Here is a 20,653-nt window from a genome sequence, read left to right on the forward strand (position 1 = left end):
CTGTGCTCTTACTTGCAGTTGCTTCTCCCTCTCTCTCTCTCTCTCTCTCTCTCTCTCTCTCTCTCTCTCTCTCTCTCTCTCTCTCTCTCTCTCTGTGTAAGCTGTGGTTGCATTTTGCCCTATAAGACGGTACTGTATCTGCCTGCTGCTCCCTTTTCCACATATAACTTGTGACAGGCTCTCCTGTGTGCCCCTGCCCTACTTTACACCTTCCAGCAATCACACCGCACAGTACAGTCAGACAGGCTTTACAGCTGAGTGGACTCATAACAGTCACTATGACTGGCAGTAAAACTGAGCCACTAATATTAAACTATAAACGTATTTAAGTAGTCTAATTATGGAACAATGCTGCTTGTTTAGAACTTCAGATGAATTCCATAGCTAATGAGTCAATACTTAATTATAGCCATTATCTCATTATCAACCGTCAGTTCGGTCTTCTTGGTTGAAGTAGGCTGCTTCCGTTTTAATCCATATAAAACACGTTACTCATGTATTTATTTTCAAGGGTTCGTGTTGCGGTCTTTTGTAAAGTGATCTTTTGCTGCCCCCTCGTGGTGAGATGGGGCGCGTGACTGAAGCGCGTCCAGAGACAGGAGGACGCGCTGTACCGTCAGAGTGGATCACTGTGACCGCGGCCTGCTGGCTTCAAGCCGCCAGAGTAAATCATGTTGAAGTCGGTGTCAGTGATCTGAGGCCGGAAGGAAACCACAACTCACTCTAATGATTCTGTGATAACTATATTTACGTTGTGCTTTCATGTGTTCTTTAACACACATTATACAGCATTTCAGTTCAGGGGTGATGAGTGGCACTTATTTGTTGTGCTTTTTCAAGGTGTGACATTTTGTGCTCCATTTATGCTTCTAAGTGTGTGTGTGTGTGTGTGTGTGTGTGTGTGTGTGTATATCTCTTTTTTATGTATAACTTATATTTTCATTGATTATCCTCTAAACAACCGGTTCCACCCTTTGCTACAAAGCTTCTGTTCACTTGTGTCCCCTCATCACAGGTTGCAAGTTTACAATATGAGTCATTTTTAGATCTATAATCTGAATAATTTTAGTTGCATTTTTTTGCAGCGAGGAATTTCGTTTTTACTTGTTTGCTACCTCCTGTTGATCTCGACCTTAGTTTGGGAATCACTGCTGCACACGTCACCGTCCACCCATGGACCTCCACCATTGCCCCCCATTTAAACCACTTCATTACTTCTAATTTGTTTTTGAGGTTTTTAAATTCTCAAAACTTTGCTGGCATCATGTGTCCGTGTTGTCCGAATAAGTGTGAGATGAGTAAAGTGAGTTGCGTTGTATTTGACAGGCTGATTGGATCAAAGGTTAAAGTTGCAGGCCTTTAGTATGAGGTATCAATCTGTGGAGCAGACAGCAAAATGCCATTATGTAATATTGATTTATGTTATAGGAGTTACATAATCAGACTGAGCAGCTGGAAGGAGACAATGCTGTATATTGAAGCTCAGGATTCCCTCTCATACCACCTCAAACTACCTGCACCAGTGCAGCTGGTATAGATCGGTGTGCAGCATGTGGTCATAGCTGCTTACAGCTGGTTTAATGGTGAACATTAAGGTTAAATCAAGATTCCATGACTGATAAAGAAATATATAGCCTACATTAACTACTGCGATGTACAGGTCATACACATCTACACAGGCACACAACAACATAAAGTGGTTAATGTAATAAATGACAAGTTTATTGTTGCACAAAATGTACAAAATAACAAGCAAATGGACAGCCCCTACCCCCCCATAACGTCCCGCCCCTCCCTCTGGTTCATTCGCCATAATGAAGCTGAATTTCTGAAACCTATGACTACGGCAAGTCCGATGGTCCAAGCCAAACGCATGGTAATTCTGAGAGACAACACATACCCAATTTCAGCGTCACTGAACAATTAAAAATGAATAAAAACACCTTATTTACACATTTCTGTCAGAACTTTTACAACATGCCATCTATATATTTATACAGAATATGCTTGTGCACATACCCCTGTATAGAAAATATATTATAAGATCAAATTAAATTAGACTAAGGGCTATAGACATCCAAAGTACAGCACTTCTTTTTAATCTCCTTTTTGAATCTTTTTTGTTTTCATTTTTATTTCCCACTTATTGAACGACTTTATCAACCTCGTACTAAAAGAAAGAACTCTAGTTGTATGCAGATGTCAATGTTTGTTTGTATTTTTCCTTGAGGACCCAAGCTGACCATGTAGATGCCTGTTGAGAAAAGCCTAGCATATTTACACTGGAACACTCAGATCTCTCTCTTTAAAATGCATCTGTGCAAATTTGACCACCTTCTGACTTCGCCTTCATATTTCTAATCCTCACATCTCCTTAAAATGATGATTAGTGATGTTTCACATGACTACACGTCTCCATCCCCTCAAAACCCCCCCATCCCCTCCTCAAGCCTAGCTTGATGATGCGGTAAGAGCGTAACCCAATCAGCTTTGGCACTGGGTGAAGAAGTAAGTGTGCTGTGGTTTCCTAGAATGCCTTTCCTGGATCTTAACAAGTCATTAAGATTTGGATTCCTCCCTGTTTGGGCACTAACATGAAACCACAGACAAGATGAAAGCAGAGCTGCTGTTCTTTAAATATGAGGTTTAACATATTAGTGCAAAAAAAGGGATGAAGAAACCCCTTTGTCGTCCTGCCAAATGATATCTAACAAGCTATTACTGTGATATCTAAACCACATTAGCACCATGGAGAGAGAGAGAGAGAGAGAGAGAGAGAGTGAACGACATTGTTCAAGTAAAGCCAGACGACTCACAAGATGTTTTGTGCTGGAACATGTACAGCGTTAAGGGCACGTACACAACGTGGATGGATGTTTTTGTGCCATGGAACAAAAACACACATATGCCATGGATGGATTGGGTGGGCAGGAAGTGTGTGTGGGGGGTGGGGGTGGGGGGGGTTTGATGGGCAATGAGGAAGAAATGGAAGCAGCTTGAAAACACCTTGCGTCCTTTCCTTCAGCTGCACTGATGTAGAAAAGAAATGAAACAGGTGGAAGCAAATCTCCGGAGTGTATCCATCATATTGCTTCTTAATTCCCCTGTGGGTGGAGATCAGTGCAGCTGAGGGAGACAGAGAGAGGCCGTGCCGTGCCACTACATCTGCTGGAAACCTCTCCGCTTAAACTGAGTGTGTGTGAGGGGGGCGCAGGGAAAGTCTCCGGGAATCGGGTCTGGGATCAGATTTCAGGGGAAAAGTAGATGGCGTTGTTTTCAAAGTGTGTGCAAAAATACTTGTCAGACTACTGCTGGAACATGAACCCTTTTTTTTTTTTTGTACATTTTCACTTTGCTTCAGTTCTGACCTTAAAATTTCCAATATAGCTTCCTCTTTAATCCTACCTACTTTTCATCTGCTGCTTGTGTTTCACTTGTTTTAATATATATCTATATTTTCTTTTCTGGCTTTTTTCTCTTTTCTTACTTTACAAAATGAGAGACAGAATGATGGACAGCTGACAATATATATAATTATTTTCCTCTTCTTATTATCATCAGGTTGTTCTTAACCTGGAGATGATTTTCTTTGTTCATTGTAAACAAACAGGTTTATCAGCCACTGGCGTTTGTTTCCTCCTCTTCTTCTTTTTCCTCCTCCTTCAAGTGCACTCCCTTCCTCCTTCCCTCCACGGCTCTTCTCATTTTTATTTCATTGCAGGAGGGCCCTGATTTGTTTGGAGGTGCTGTCATCATTTAGATGCCGTGTTGTATACCTGAAGAAGAAGGTGACAAAGAGGGATGAATTGAAATCAGAAAACTTTTTATTTTATTATTTTTTTAACAAATCCTTGTGCGTCACATCTCTATCTCTTTGTCTATCGCTGATCCACACACACTCATACACACCTCAGTGCGTTCAGAAGTCCCTCCACACTGTTGGACGGTTGCTCTTTCAGCACCTTGATGCAGCCCTTCATCTGCGCCGCACAAAGACAACACAGGGCGTTAGAGAAAGGTCAGCAGGCTCAGATCCACCTCATCTCTTGCTGCGGCTGCTGCTGCCAAACACCGACTCAAAAAAAGGTGACCCACCTCATCTACCAATGTAATGTTGAACATGCATCATACATAAGCAGACATGTATCATGTTTTTGACTTGTGCAATATCTAATTGTGACTCCTCATCACAGGTTGTGGCTTTTGCGTGGACACGAGTTGTGAGCAGCTGAATCGAGGAGTGATTTTTTTATGATCCTTATATTGTTTGATTGAAAAGATTTTTACAGCTTAAAAAAAGGGAACGTTTTCAGTGTTTCGCATACATAGCAAAAATTTGAGAAAACAGAAAAAAACTTCTTCTTTTTTTCTCTTTTGAGATCTTAATCCAGTGGGTTGGACCAATGTATGAATGACAGTGTATTTAATATATCAAACAGCATTTAAACATACTGTAAATCTTCTCCACAGAAGCCCAGACTAAGGAAATGATAATGGTTTAGCAGCTTCCAAAGGCAGAACGAAGCAGCTTTTACTGACTGTAAAGTATAATCATCTTACGCCACACTGTGATGATGTACTCATCAGAAAGAAAACAAATGCTGGTAAAAGCACATCATGCATTGCATTAGAGTTGGATGGCATGACTGGCAAATATCCAGTTCTTTAATGAAAGCCAACTTTAAAGAAGCTATTTGTAAGTTTTGCTGTTGCTACATAGCCAACGTTAGCATTAACAGCTGTTTACTTAGAGGTGTCGCCGTGAGCTTTAGGCATTGTTGTGTTTACAAGACGAGGTTTCAATATGCCCTCTACTTTTTACAGGGTAGACTGGAAGCTACAGTGACTCGGTATCGGAAAGTGACGAGAGGGGCTAGCTGGTTAGCATGCTTAACTCAGTACAAGAAATTAAGTGATAGATATAGAAGCAAAACAAGTGCGAGTGTTAGTACAGTTCTGGACAAGAAGCAGGAGACGTGTGCATGTGTTTTGAACAGTTTGTGTGCACTCACATCAATTTTGGAGGTCTTGGCAAAAGCTCCGACGGGGTGAACATGATCATAGAGAATAATGACGCCCACCATCACCCTCATACAGAACAGCATGGTGTCTGTGTTGGTGAACCGACAGCGGTACTCCCTGGAACAGACACAAGTGTGGAGGAAAAATTAGAAACCCAAAGAAACAAAAAGCGTCTTACATCACGACCAGAGAACAAGCTGGGACAAAATTGCTACTTTTATTTGAAGCACTTTGTGATTGACAAGTTACTGATGACTTTTTATTCACATACAGAAATCTAGTAAAAGGGATTTTAAACTTAGCATGAAGGATGTGGTCCATCTCTTTATTCACTGAATTAATGAATCAGTCTATTGAATTAATGCCTCAAACTGGAGAAGACCTCTTTTGTGTTCGCTTTGAAAGGGCTTGTTAATTAAAACTTAGTCTTTTCTGTCCTTTTTGAAGGGGAAGACAAGGAGAAAAGAACATGGAAGAGAGAAGGGATGAAGGATAGAAGGGAACATGTGGAAAGTACTCACGGAGTCTCCAGCATGACACGACACACACAGGCCATGGTGCTCAGACAGTCTGTGGTGTCCTCTATGGGCAAAGTCTTATTCTGAAGGACAGAAAGAAAAAATATCAGTAATGTTTGGTCACTGAGAACGTCCATCCTTTCCCCTAAAGAACTAATCATGAACCACGTTCCTCTGCTGCTGTGTGCTGATCGGGCAAAATCTTCTACCACAAGGTGGAGACAGAGCACGTCTGCTCAGTGCAGTAAAAGTATGAGGACAGGAGAGCAGCTTTTCTAAAAGGCAATCATGGCCGGCATGTCCTCTAAATGTTGCATGAGTCTCAAAAGTATTTCTCAAATGTCTGTTCCATCAAAACGCACCGAGGTGTAAAGTCAGAGAAAGACTGCCGCCTCGACACTAAAATACTGTTATGACAGCAAGGGAGAGGAGAGGAGGGGAGTTTTCACGCAACAGTCCGGCACGGGCGCTTGAAGTGAGGACTCAAGTGCACCAAGGAATAAACGGACTAAACACTATAATGAATCATATATCAATGCCGCTGAGAAATCATAATGTAGCTTAACTGTTTGCTCTTGTCTGCTTATAGGCTACTCTCCTGCCATTGAACACAGGATGTCAAGTCGCAGACCAGGACTGTGCAAAGACTAAACAAAGCTGCAGGTGAGGTGATCAACAGAGGCATATTATTTACCAAGCCCTGATTAATGTTTGATTTCACTAGATATAGTTTCAGATTTCAGAGATGTGAAGCAGGAACTCCACATCAAATCTGTGAATTGTAAAATGATTAATTACTGAACTCTGTATTGATAAGTGCTAAATTATTGGCTTTAGGAAGTGGTCAAATGTAACAAAGCACATTTAATCAATTGCTTTACTTTACATGAGTATTTTCATTTTATGCTACTATACACTTCTACCTCACTACAGCTCAGAGGGAGATATTGTACCTTTTACTCAGCTACATTTATTTGACAGCTCTACAGTTACCAGTTACTTTACATATAAGAGTTTTGCATCTTATATTAATTTACTTTTTTAGATTTTACAGCTCATAAAGGAAAATGCACTGTAAAAGATTAAATGCCCCATCAGTCTTTTTCAGATTGGCTCCACCTTAACCGGCCACAACGGTAAATTCCTACACGCACATGAATGCATCAGTAATAATAATCCAACAATATAATGCGAATATAATGAGAATTGTGTGACACTAACAGCTGCCCTTTTCTGCTTTTGTACATTTTGTTGATAATACCTTTAGTGACATTACACTTTCTGTGGAAGACTTGTACTTCCTGTTCCTTATAAGAACATAATCCAAGTTCCTCCGACACCACTGACCTAAGATCTCCAAGCCTTCATCCACTCCCTTGAACACTCCCGTAATTTATCTTTGGGATGCCCTCTAAATCACTTTCATGTGACTTCTGCTTCATGTCTACTTTCTGTGACAATCATTGACACAGTAAACTTACGCAGGCATCGATCTGACACCGGAAACATGGGAACACTGTACCTCTGAAACAAACTTGGTGGTGGCGTTGCTCAGAGTCTTCAGCATCGGTGTTGCCTCGGCGTAGAACAGGGACATCCGATTGGCCATCTCGTTGTTAACCTCGTTCTCCGCTTCCAGCTGTGTGACAACACAAAACAGATATCACGTCTTCAAAAAAAGAAATAGTCATGTCATCCAGCTTGTAAAATGGCGGAGCTAATTTGTGTAACTTGGATGGCAAATGAAATATTGATTGTACACCTCCACTTCAGTCATGAATGATTAAAGAGAGAAAGTGAAGCCATGCTGCTTGGGCTGAACAGTTCGTCATGTAAGCAACAGGAAGCCAGACATTTTCTCCATGGACTCACCTGCTGGTTGTTCAGCCTGTTCCTGCTTATAGTCCTCCTGTAGTAGCTGAAGTCATTCTGAATGGCTGGGTTTGTCATCTGCATGGAGAGAGAAGAGGTGATTAGTGTTTTCATGAGGCTATTCAATACATACATTGATTTTCCTGTACAGTAAAGGTCAGTCTGCGAGGGCTGTATAATTACAACAAGAATTGTTCCCTTCACCTTTAGTTCATCAAAGCTGAGCGTAAAATGAAGGATCTCAGCGAACTGTTTGGCCAGAGCCTGCTCCCTCTCCAGATGCTGCATGGGAGCGTACGGCGGGCTCGTCAGCGCCTCCAGCAGGCTGCGCAGGGCATTCTCTGCAAACATACACACATTTTACACATTCGAAATTCATCTACACAAGCTGGAATCTGCATTCAATACTGTTACTATACAGGCTTTTATCTGTCATGTTCAGGCTGCTGTAATTCTCTCTAATCTGGCCTGGATCAGAAGTCTCTTTCATGTCAGCAGCTTGAAAAACAAAATGAAGAAGCAGCAGCAGCAGCAGCAGCAGGATTTTAACTGGTACAAACAGTTTACAATCACTTCAGTTCTGTCACCTCCTGACTGGATATTACTGGATACCTGTTGGGCTTTTTAGACATGGACCCAGCACTTTGGGTTCTGCCCTCAGGCAGAATGATAGACCTTTGGATCCTCGATGAAAACAGGACTCAGGTTCTCAGACCCTTCTGGCTGAGATTTAACATTTAAGGTGAGCAGACATTTAACATTAGAGCTTTGGAACAACATGTCTGTGAAACTCTAAATGTGGAGGGATTAATCATAACGACTATGGTGATCTCTTAAAAGAGTTCTCCATTGGTTTAGCACTGCGCTCTCATAAAACTGTTCATGATGGACAGTTTACAAAAAGGATCATAATCGATGCAGCAGAACCAAAGATGTCAGTTTTTTGAATTCCATTCTTCTTCCTTGTTGAAACCTGGTGCCTACACTATCCACAATGCAACCTGACCGCTGACAGTTCGGTTGGAGATTCGATTGTGTTATGCTAGTGTAGCCCTAAGCAGACATGAGGAGTGAGCTACAGAGGTCCGATACGCTGACTTCCTTCTAACTCCACACCCCCAGATTCTTTCAGACTCGAAGTCCCTGGTGCTAACCAACTTTTCACAGCTTCCCCTGGAGCCACAGAAGCCTTTAAACAGACTTTGATGTGTTTCCCTGTAGTTATTTATTTCCGATCTTTATCAGGTCAAAATTTTAATTTTTTTACAGTTCATGACCAAAATACCTGCAAAACTAATGACATTCTCATCAGCCTCGGCAGTACTTTGTGTTTAGTGCTAGTTGGCGAGCATTAGCATGTTAACACACGAAACTAGCATGGTTAACATGGGAAACATTGTACCAAATAAAAATGCTTATATTGTCATTGTACAGTAAACATGTTAGCAAGCTTAATGCTAGCATTTAGGTCAAAGCAGTGCTGTACCCAAGTGCAGCTTGACAGAGCTGCTCACATGGCTGCAGACTCTTCAGTCTTATTTTAAAACTGTACATTTTACATATTGCAAAATCTAGAAATGCAATGTACTACATCAAATGGCTCGTTCATATGGACATTTTCACAGTGCAAATTCACTGGTTTCATTTACCAACATCTTTCACAGGCTCTTTCTTTCTTTTCCTCTTTATTATTTTAACTGTCTCACATATTACTAAGTACAGTACACAGTTTCACGGAGCTGCTAGCATGGCTGTGAACTCTTAGTCTTGCTATGACTGGGCTGGGCCTGGAGTGTTAGTTTGACCCTTTCTCAGGTTCTGCAGTTCAACAGCACTCTGTTTGCCATCTATGACCTCAGGCGTTACACAACAAATTTTTACTGTACTAGACAAACTAAATGAACATACACAGTTAGCGGTATTCCACAGAGATCATATCGTGGCTGATCATACAGCCTGAGCATCCTTGTGGCCACCGCATCAGTAAACATAAGTTATCCCCTGTGTCACGTATGCCACTGAACCAAAGCCTTTTCCCGGCTGCGCTGCCTCTAACAAATCAGACACCAGATCTGGACCTCAGACACTGTATGTAGTAGTAATGCCTCAGAAGCAAAGTCTCCAGTGGCCCCATCCCTTCCTCTGCATTAAAAATGCATCAGGGCCTTCTATAAATACAGCGCTGAAGTGTTTCATCTAAAGGGCCTGGGCAGAAACCCCACTCTCCCCCCTGCTGTTCGCACAGAGAGCACAGTCTCTATACTGAGCCTCTGGTTCCTGAAGGTATATGCTGTCAGTGTGGATGAAGAGACACTGCAGCTGTTTGTGTACTGTACATGGGACCTCTCGACCTCTTTGATTAAATACATAAATCAAAAAAACAGGAGGGAGGTTCTCGTCTCTAGTCTCCTATTTACTCTCCATAAGTAGGGAGGTAAGGAGACGTCTGCAAGATATCTGTTGTACTGTATCTCACAGATACATTAGCGCTGATACATTATCATCAATTATTAGTCAGCCTTTGTTGTATGGAAAGCTGAGAACACGATGTCCATGAGATCGAAGTATTATTGGAAGGCAGAGCAGAGGCGGCAGCCAAACACTATTCCTCTGCACATACTTCTCTCTCTCTCTCCTCTCTGTCCGTCTCTCTCTCTCTCTCTCTCTTTCTCTCTCTCTCTCTCTCTCTGTGCTGGATAACCATGTACCACTGTTTCCGTAGCAACGGCTGCCTGGCTGCTGGGTCAGGATGCTGCAGAGATGGCTGAGAGGACATCATGGTGTATGTGTGAGTGAATGTGAGTGAATGTGAGCATGTGTTAAGGAATGCTGCCCTATTTGAAATTGCATGTAAAATCTTCTCGCCGCTGCTTGCAATGACTTGAATTACCTTAAAATGAACCTCTCTCTTATTTAAGGTTCAGTGACACATATACAATGTCTCCACTTAGCTATGATTAAAATATCTTTCTTTTACTTGTATTTGTCAGAGTCACAATGTGTTAACAGTCCCGTTTGTCACATTCGGTACATGTCACACGTCTGGCGTCGTGCAGCTGTTGAATAGCTGTCAAAAAGACAAAACAATAGCTAGTGTTGGCATGCAATAGTAATCTGTGAGACCAGTGTTGAGCATGTCAGCAATCCTTTACAACATATAAAACCCCTAAACGCTCTTTCATAAATAATTCTATTGCAAACCATGGCGAACCAAAGAAAGATGTTGCAGCTTTGTCAGAATAGAGGAAAATTTCATTACAGCCTCATCAACGAGACTGACTGTGAATGATGCTCCTCTTTCTGTGTATGAATCCTCGCCTCATCTCCTTACTGCTGTTGCATTTCTTGTAATCTTCCTTCCTTGTACTGACTCTGCACCCATACAGCACTTTCAACTTAGATGAAATAATGCACCTTTTAGCAGCCATAAGCGAAGGCCTTGCTTCTTTGTTAACCGACCGGCTAACAGCAAATGGTCTTTCTAAATTTAGGCCCAGGCTATAGCTGCTTGCAGCTATAATTTCAGCTCTGATGGGACTGTCAATATGCCCACCAGAGTGACTGTTACATCAGCTGAATTTGCCATATAGGCTGTATATAGTAATGGCTGTGCTCACCCAGTCGGAGGGAGAACTCATAGAACCTCTTCAGCTTGGCCACCAGGGGGCAGACTGCGTTCCAGGCCTTCTCCTGAAGAGCGAGGTCACCTGGGTTCTGGATGGCCTGCGGGCCGGGAGCGGAGGCAGAAACACAGATGTTACTTTCCAAAAATGATATAAAAACCTTAACATCTCTTTGATCCGCTTTTCCCTTAAAGCAATTTTTCACTTTAGTAAAAAAAACATTTTCACTTCATTCAAATTTGATAGTACTTCCATGTTAAAGTGATTTCAGTTCAGCAAATTTGAAGTTTCATAGAGTGTTATTAAATGTCATTCAGCAGCAAAACCTGATTTAGCTCCTTAAACTACATCTCTGATACTAAACACTCACTTAATGACATTGAACGGTATTTATAAACAAATATTAGTCATGATTTACTAAACTATCCTATTGGCACACATTAATATTATGATTCCTTAAAGGATAAAGCTGGTGTTATTGTGTTATTAATATGGTTTCAGTTCCTCTCGCAAGGATTTCCAAACCTCTTTTTCTGTGAAACGCAGCCGATTTCGTCTTACTGATTATATATATTTAAAAGAATGTGTCAAAAATATATTGTTCCATTTTTAAAAAATGCAAAGTAATTTCCTCAATAAGCTGATGTTGTAGTTTTCACCAAAAGTGAACCAAAAGGGAGTAAACCAGGACTATTTTCAGCTGTGGATTAATACACACGTGCTTTTGAATATTAAAAGCAGCGGGATAGTGAAGATCTATATGGAGCCAAAAACTACAGTTCCCATGTTCATGGTAACTATCACCCAGTGCGACAGTGTGGGTCACTGATGTGTTTTATGGACAACAATGACGTTCAGTGGCAGAACGGAAGAAGAAGATACACCAGGCTTTGGCAACGCAGCCAAAACATATTCATAATATTAAAATCCTTTTTGGTTTTGGTCTATTCATCAGATTGTTTGACAGTAGACAAATAATCTTGATTTACTTGTTAGTACTTATCTGATAATAACATCTTTTTTTATATATATATATATGTATAAGTGGGCTCAAGTATGCTAATGCCATATTCAGAATTTTACTCCCTAATTAAACATATAATATCCGTTTATCTGAGTAGTGTCCTCGCAGCCCTCAGGCAGATAAGGTTTAACATCGACTTTAGAAATCTTCTGCAGGTACACATGTTAAAAGAAAGAACAATCCACCCTCGTGAAATATAGTTAAGAGGATGAGGCTGCTCTTAAGAAATGCTTCCAAGTCCTCAAGGTTAGGAAGCAAGCAGAGGAAACGATTCAGCACTATTTGTTAACAAGCAGAGCAACGCCAGGCGCTGAGCAATCTGCAGCGATCGTTCACGCTCCAGAGGGAACTGGTTTGCAGTAATGTGACGCTGAGGAAAAGCTGAGCACACTATATGGTAGCTGGTGCTCATCAAGACCACCATACCAGCTTTCCAACGGACGATATTTATGCCTCCGCCATAACACTGCCACTAAAAACAACATATTGCATGGACGGTTTGTTTGAAAAAACATTTTCACACATTTCTGTCTCTGCCTGCAGTGTATGCATGGTACACTACATGTCAGAATTTCACCCTGGCAGGCCACGTGAATCACACATGAGTGTTATTTATTTTTTTTCCACGTTGCGCTGTGGCTCGTCAGTTTATTGATGTTCAGCACTTATTGACTGCTTCGCGCTCACTTCTCGTATCTCCTGGCCCGCGCCATTATAGGACTGCAGCTCGGCTAGGATCCCATGAGCCTCCTCCAGCACAGCGCTGACCTGGTTCCACACGGCTGTCTCTGCCTCCGTGGGCTGGGCATCTGGGAAGGGAGAAAAGGAAAGAAAGTACAGAGGGAGGGAAAGAGGAAGAGATGGGGAGGGGGGTTGTAGAGAGAGAGGGAGAGGGAAGTGAAAGTGTGATGTAAGGTATGGGTAGAGATGAAAATAGAGAAGAGGGGAGGAAAGATGGATGACAGAGAGGGACGAAAATGTGAGGAAGAAGGAGAGAAGGTGGTTAATGATGACGGAAGGAGCTGAAAAGATGATACGCTAGAGGGCCAGATAAAAACCTGATCACTCACTACATGGCTGCAGCAAAAACAACATGTCCCTACAAGTGGAAATAACTGCTTTTCATCGTGTTAGTGGACACTGCAGCCGTACTCATCTAAGGTCAAAATCTGGCCAGTAAATGGATGATCCAATTTATCCATTAGAGAATTATACCAACAGACCTGCGAGCTACACTCTGTCACACAGCGGGGTTTGATTGCAGTGTGTGGTCACTCCATAAGGACCAGTCAGTTTCACTTCGGGTAATCGTTTGGATGAGAACGTTACAACTAACAGTTTAACATTTTGATGGTTTTCAGGCGGTGTAAAAGTGCCTGGATTGCAACACTCGGACAATGTGTCTGACTCCTGAACTGTAATCGTCTCCCCCGTCCGTTCGGCAGATACAAACCAAGATAGGTGTAATTGTCCCTTCAGATTGATGTAATAGTCTCATCCATCTTTTTCTCACTTTCTATTTCCCCCTCCACTTCTATGAATTTTTTTGTGCCCTTGAGGTTTAATTGTGAGAAATGTTAAAACAAACAAGCAGCATGGAGGACAACCTCTGGGCATGCTCACTCTTTCACTTTCTCTGTTTCACACATAGCAGCACACGCACTGTAAACTCAGTGTTTTTGCCGCAGGGCACCTCCCAGTCACAGTTCTGCGTCGTTTGCCCGTGTGGCGTGCTGCATGCATACAGGAGGGATTAAGTGTTTGAGGGACACAATTTAGTTTGTGCTGTCTTGAGTCATCATTGTGGGGGGGGGGGGTTTTCTCCCTCTCTCTCTTCAAGCAATCCGGCTCGATGTGTGACTCAGGTATAAAGTGGAAGTGGGAGTGTGGCCGTGCAGTTCTCTACATGAGGTAGCTCCGCTGATTATTTTTGCGCCCTGAGGCATTGCCTTCCTGCAGAGAAATAGTTAATCATGGAATATTTGCTATTCTACAAGCACACTGCCATAATAAGCACAGCGAGCGTTGCTATTTTTGTGTTGACTTCTCACTAATGTGGTCCTGCATTCTTGTGGTAAACAACTACTTGGTAAACAGCTACATATTTTGTTTACCACATAGTCAATAAATGAGTATAACATACAGTATGCTGCGAGTATTAAAGGAATAGGTCGGATTATTGTCAAGTGAGGTCAGAAAATTGATAACACTGTTACATCTGAATGCTAATTATGAATGTGGAGCCAGGAGACGGCTAACTTGGCGTAGCATAAAGACTGGAGGCAGAGGGAAGCAGCTAGTACCCAGGTTTTTTCTTTTTTCACTTACGGTGCCTGAAAGGTTTTAGAGGGGTGTAAATGATAAATTATTTCTTGGACGAGCACAGTGACTCCCTGGAGTTCCTGCTGGATGCCTCACATCCTCACAGACATGACTAGACTCCAGGAAGTTACCGTGCCCCGCCAAGAAGTAGTTCTAGCTTTTATGCTAAAGTAAGCTAAATGTTTTTTGTAATTTTGCTTCTGATCTCTCAGGAGGTTTTAACGTAGTAGAGTGATTAGAACATCCAGCCATAAATAGCTTCATGAGACGTCAGTACAGAGTTTAAACCAAACTTTGAGCTGTGTGACAGAGGTGACTGTGTCTCTGGGTTGAGAAGGAGAGCTCACAGATGGCATGTGTGTGTGTGTGTGTGTGTGTGTGTGTGTGTGTGTGTGTGTGTGTGCGTGGGGGGGTCTGAGTCACTTGTGTTTGAACTCAAGTGAATCACAGGCCTAATAAATGAAGGGGAAATTCAACCTATCTGACAGCTGATGTGTGTTGCCAGCAGTGAGCTCTCCCACTGTAACATTCAGTCAGTAAAGGAGGAGGAGGAGGAAGCCAGCTGTTAAAGAGGGAGAGCGCTCGAGGAAGGGCAGAATCTGTTGGGATACACTGCAAAATATCTTCTTCTTAACAGTTCATTTAGTCGTCTCATACTCACTTGCAAAATCTTCAGTAAGATTAGTTAAAGAAAATATTGCTCACAGCTAGCACAGGTAGCAATATATAACCATGCAAACAGCATGGCTGTGTTTAGTGCTAATTAGCTAATTTAAGCACGCTAACAAATTGAACTAAGATGGGGAACATGTGAAACATTATATCTGTTGTTTGGAGCATGTTAGCATGCTGATGTTAGCATTTAGCTAATTTAGCTGTGACAAAGTAGAGCCTCATAGAGCTGCTAGCGTAGCTCCTGTTTACCATTTTGGCAAATGACTTGTTAAGATGGACATTTTCACACTGCAAAGTTTACAGTTCACTGACTGGGAGAATGAGAAGAGGAGGGATAGAGGTGGTTTTATTCACCAACCTCTTTCACAATCTTTCTCTCTTCCTATCACTTTCTCCTCATCAGTTTCACTCTCTTACACACACATTATTTAGTACTACACACACACACACTCACTCACGGATAGGTCAGGCACACAATAGGTCACACAATAGAGGATGAGGAGGTGGTGGGATGACGATAGACTTTTTGTTAGCCATCATCATCCCTGAGCAACAGTAACCCACAGAGAACTGGCATTCGTTGTTTATTTTTCCACAGTTTTTGTAGCTTAGGAGACGAGATCAAAGCATTATTGTTGTCATTTTGCCACAGCGTCACCATGCCATTGTGCATCTGTCTGCGTCTAATAAGATGTGGCGTGTGTGAATAAGACCCTTTAGAAAGAAGCCAAATGACTTTCAAATGCCAGTCCCTGCAGCAGAAATCAAAAGATAAAGAAAAGAGTGAGGAGAAGAGTTGAGGAGGGGAAAAAAGGGGGTAAATAAGGACGTAAAGATGACACAATGGTCGGCTAAGATTGATGGAATGAAGGGGGGAAAAAAAGCAAAGGCAACATAGAGAAAGGGATAACTCAAAAAAATAAGAAGCGGATGGTCTCACGTTCAAAGTCAAGGAAAACTATTGGGCCATGCTCAAGTTCGGCGCAAGCCAGCACTTTCAGGAGGTTTCCCATGAGCCCCCTGGAACAGAGAGAGGGGAGAAGTCTGTGGGTGATGAGGGGATGGGTGACAGGGTTGTGCGCACGTGGGTGTATGTGTATGAGTGAGCATGTGAGCTGAATGTGTGTGTGTGTGTGTGTGTGTGTGTGTGTGTGGTGTTGGAGAGTTGAAGGTGTCAGGGTGGGGACTGGATGAGGGGGGGTTGCTGGAATGGCATGATGGAAGTATGTCCTGGGTGAAGCATGGCGACATGGACACAGGGCTTCTTTAATCCCACTCTTATGATACTGTTTATGTATCACTTAAAACAGAAAAGGTCCTCCATTTGGTTGCATTAAAGAGAACAGTCCTCAAGTTTAAAGGTCAAATGTTACAGAGAATGTGCTTGGAAATAAAGAGGACAGAAAATCTAATTAAACTCTATAATTTATATCTATGAAAACAAACAAACAAAAAGATAAATATGAGAATTTACTCCTAATTTTCTGACAAAAGATCTTTAAATTATGGGACTATACTTTAGTTATGGTTTCAGAAGGAACTGAGTAAAGTCTCTAAAGAAACAAACAAACAAAAACAAAATGAACTGGAAAAAAAACAATTAAAAAACAAAAAAATTGAACTATATGGGATTAATCTGTATTTGCTTCAGTAGTAATTGAGCCAAATCTTCAGAGAATCAAATGCAGAAAAACTAAATTGAGAGAGAATAAAAATAATTTAAGATACAAAAATGACCTTAAGAACAAACTACACAGTAAATAATGTTACACAAGCATGCCCCTATTTAATTTCAGTGTCCCCATTTGTGGGCAGGTGTCAGCAGAGTAATGAAAGCTTGCTGTCTGAAACTTAACTGAAAAATGGAGCCATGAAATTTAAAACAAGTAAAAGTACAGAAAAGTAGAGGATAATAAAATAATAGGAAGAAAATAATAGTTATAATACTAATAATCAAATGGAGCTCTTTTGTATATTATGGTATTTTTTCATTCCCAGTTTAATTTTTTGTTTAATTTTGTTTAATCGTACTGAAACAAATATAATCCCATAAAATAATCTCAGTTGTGTTTTTCTTGTTAACGAGACGTTATTTGAGGACAGTGTTGTTTCAGAGGTAACTGCTAAATTGACTCTTCTCTGAAAATATAACTGGTTACCGACACTGTAAATAGGCTGTAGTATTTAAATCATATCATCTATCATCAGATAAAATATGTTTTAGCACAAGAAAACATTGAGAGTGGGACTAGAGAGCGACTGATAATGACAAACTACACCCACAACAGCACCATCATCAGCTCACATCCAAATATACCTCCCCTGGCCCCACCCAGCGACCTCCCAATGAACACCTCTGCTCCACACACACGTGCGCTCACATTTCAAGCACACAGACACGTGCACACAACCCGGTGCTCACTTACTTTCGAAGTCCAGGAAAAAATGTGGACAGTTCTCTAAATCCTTGCCAAGGACCTTAATGAGGTTCCCCATGGCTGGCGACCTGGACGGGAGGAAAACAACAAAATGCATACAGTACGCAGAGCCTGGCAACCCGCATGAAAATACACAACATGCACATGGAGAACACAGCAGGTTGTGACTGTTTTAGTTTTTTACCCATCTGCACTTGTCTAATTATCCCTTCTTCCTCTCCTCCTCCATCTGTCTGTCTAAGCAATATGTCCAGAGCAAAGTCAGACGTTCCAGTCATAAATGACACTGATCACAGTTTGCATCCAATACACAGCGTATGTTGTATTCAATTAGAGGGGGGGCCTAAATCCAGTAGTGAATCATTTAGCTCACTCATTGGGAGTCACTAGACCTGAGCAGTGGTTTTAATCAATTTACATGGCTATAGTAACCTGATAAAAGCCTGCTATGTACAGGCTACTCTCTCCTAATGCTCTTCATGCACAGCAGTCTATAGATACTTTATGACAAGCTCTTTATACTTCATACCCGAAGGGCAGATGCCAGCACTTCATGAAACCAGTGATCCGAGCTTCATTAGATTATCCTGCAGGTCAGACGGGCAGGATACACAGGCCTGCATGCTCACATGTTCGTATACAGCACCAGACAAAACAACATACAGTGTGTCAGGAGTTTCAGAGTGTAAAACCAGTTCAGCTGTTCCTGGTTTCAACCTCTTTAATCCCAGTCAGGCCAGGCAGAACTAACACAGGCTGTGGAGCCAAATATTGTTCACCTAAGGGTGAGAAATAGTCTGGAGTCTTGAGTTTGAATATTTCATTCAGTGTAAATATTATACAGCTTCAACAAAGAGCTGGAACAAGCTGATATGGAATTTGATATTGTATGGACTAAGATGATCTTAAGAACCTTTAACAAAGCCACTTGTACGTTTTCTCTGTCGCCAAACACGGTTTCTCGTTGGGAGCCGGTGGTTGTGATTGTCGCTTGACAAGAGCTTGGGCCATCGTTGTGTTCACAAGACAAGAGGTTATAATACGCCCTCTGAGCAGCGTTAGGTCTTTAAAACAGACTGGAGTCGACTACAGTGAGTCACTATCAGAAAGTGACGAGACGGGCCGGGGCTAGCTGGTTAGCGTGCTAACTTCAGTAGAGGTAAAGGCGTGATAGCGGAATCTGAATATAGGTATTAAGTTTGATGCTGACCTTGCAACGTTTCTCCTAAACTGGAAAGTAAACAGCTGTTATTCCTAACACTGGCTGTGTAGCAATAGCAAAAACACGTACAAATAGCTAATTGAAAGCTAACACTGCTTAAAGAGGAAATGTAAAGAAAATGGCTGTAAAGATTTAAATGAGGGAGAGGATTGGGAAAGCTCTGTGTGTGTGTGTGTGTCTCTCTGTGTGTGTGTATGTGTGTGTGTGTGTGTTGCATAAAGACACACAATAAACATAAAAACCAAGTGAAATCCAATATTCGAATATGACTCTCAGCTGTGCAAGTATGAAAGCCTCCCCCGTTAATCGTCCTCAATCGCCCACCCCCCCTTCTCAATCATAGAGGGGCTTGGGTAGCAGAAGGTAGACAGCTGCCAAGTTTCACTTCCTCTGCTGTACCCTCTGTGTTTATGTGCTATGTTAGCACGCATTGGAGACCTATCAGTTTCCGCCTGTGAAAGTGATTTATGGCCAGAATTAGCATGTTTACGAGATGGCATCTTCCTGCAAAAAAAACAAAACCAAAACAAAAAAAACCCTGATCTTTTCACTGTTACTCAGCAAGAACGGGTGTTGCAATGCAGCACTGAGGTACATATAAGGAAGGGATGGAGTTACACCGTCCAGTCGCTGAGACAGCTCGCAGACATTCTCCAAAGTAGCAGTTTCTCTATCAGACAAGTACTGCATCTACTGTATTATATGTCTACTCTATCTATAAAATCTGTTGGGAGGCCGAGAAAGAGAGCCGTGTGCTGAGTCACTGCTCTAACCTATGAGCATCAGTCCAAAGGTGTAAAACACACCCATGTCTCCTCCTGACTTTTAGACCACCTGCTCCAAGATACACACTGAACCGACTCTATGAATATATGAATAACAGATTCGTATCTTCAGCCTGACAAGGTGATTGCAAAGGCAAAGTCGAGCTGAGATTCATATCGGAGACTCGCATGAAGCAATGAAAGCTGTCTGAAACACGAATAGGTGTTTGTTAGCCGTAGCCGCACAGCGACCACACACACACACACACACACACACACACACGCACACATTAACACACATACATCGAGTCTGGAGCAGCATGTGGTCCATCCAGAGAGCAGAGCTCGGCTGATGGTTGCCAGGATACTGTTGGCCTGGCAATATCGTCTGCTCGTCTCAGCAGAAGATGTGGGGAAAAAAAAGGCATCCAGCTTGCTCACACACTGGGAGCTGATGCATCAATCCTCACTACTCGAACCAAGATCAGTTTAGGAACACATAATGTAAACACAAAGAGGCAGTACACAGGACCTTAAAGCCCGGAAAGAAACCAGCCAGCCTCCTCTCACACCTCTCTCTTCTTACCCTCGGTTCCTATGAGCGCTTTGCCTCTTCCTTTATCCTCGTTCCTCTTCCTCCTTCTGCCCTCGTCCTCTCTGCTTTGTGAAATCGTTGCTGCGAGTAAATCCCAGGTTAGCCCGGCTCTGAGCGATATCTGGAGTCCCACGGTGGCACTGGTTGCCACTCCGCTTTTCTTAGAGACTGATGTTAACTTCTGCTCTCGCTCTTTCTCCCTCTGTCTCTCTCTCTCTCTCTCTCTGTAATCTCTGTCCACTTCACACTTCTCTTTTTCAGTCATCTATTTAAAGGCCTGTGGTTTTTCTCTATTCGCTCTGTGTGCTAGATGCTGCTCTTTGTTTTTTTTTTTGTAGAAGAGTATATTCTGCTGGGTGAGGATGTTGTTAGAAAAACCACACGGTATATATTCAACGTTATTTACATTTTCTGTCCCTTTCCTCTGGCTGTACTGTCCTGATGTGTGTCTGTATCTCTTCAATTCACGCGCAAATAGAGAAAACTCCTTCTCTCTTTTCGTCTCTGACGTCAGAATGGGTTCCTCAAAAATATCCCCTCCAGCTCTCCTCTCTGCCTCACTTCTCTATTTCACCACT

General features: G+C 42.1%; 1 protein-coding gene across 5 annotated transcripts in view; it reads right to left on the reverse strand.

Moving 5' to 3' along the window:
- Positions 1–1,761: 1,761 nt before the first annotated feature.
- The window catches only part of fam49al (family with sequence similarity 49 member A, like), a 33,799-nt gene continuing 14,907 nt past the window's right edge, over positions 1,762–20,653 (reverse strand). The window contains exons 1-11 of one of the 5 annotated variants that reach the window (XM_056399404.1): positions 20,067–20,649; positions 15,997–16,076; positions 12,747–12,868; positions 11,030–11,135; positions 7,617–7,753; positions 7,413–7,490; positions 7,063–7,179; positions 5,544–5,623; positions 5,013–5,139; positions 3,910–3,980; positions 1,762–3,776 (exon numbers count right to left, since the gene is read on the reverse strand). In XM_056399404.1, the coding sequence (XP_056255379.1) occupies positions 3,713–3,776; positions 3,910–3,980; positions 5,013–5,139; positions 5,544–5,623; positions 7,063–7,179; positions 7,413–7,490; positions 7,617–7,753; positions 11,030–11,135; positions 12,747–12,868; positions 15,997–16,069 (975 nt within the window). In that variant the 5' untranslated portion in view covers positions 16,070–16,076; positions 20,067–20,649 and the 3' untranslated portion in view covers positions 1,762–3,712. Of the gene's footprint in view, positions 3,777–3,909; positions 3,981–5,012; positions 5,140–5,543; positions 5,624–7,062; positions 7,180–7,412; positions 7,491–7,616; positions 7,754–11,029; positions 11,136–12,746; positions 12,869–15,996; positions 16,077–17,482; positions 17,563–20,066; positions 20,650–20,653 lie in introns of those variants that run through there. The other 4 variants (XM_056399406.1, XM_056399403.1, XM_056399402.1 and 1 more) reach the window with 4 other exon arrangements.

Source organism: Seriola aureovittata, chromosome 16 (assembly GCF_021018895.1).
Source record: "Seriola aureovittata isolate HTS-2021-v1 ecotype China chromosome 16, ASM2101889v1, whole genome shotgun sequence".
NCBI lineage: Eukaryota > Metazoa > Chordata > Actinopteri > Carangiformes > Carangidae > Seriola > Seriola aureovittata.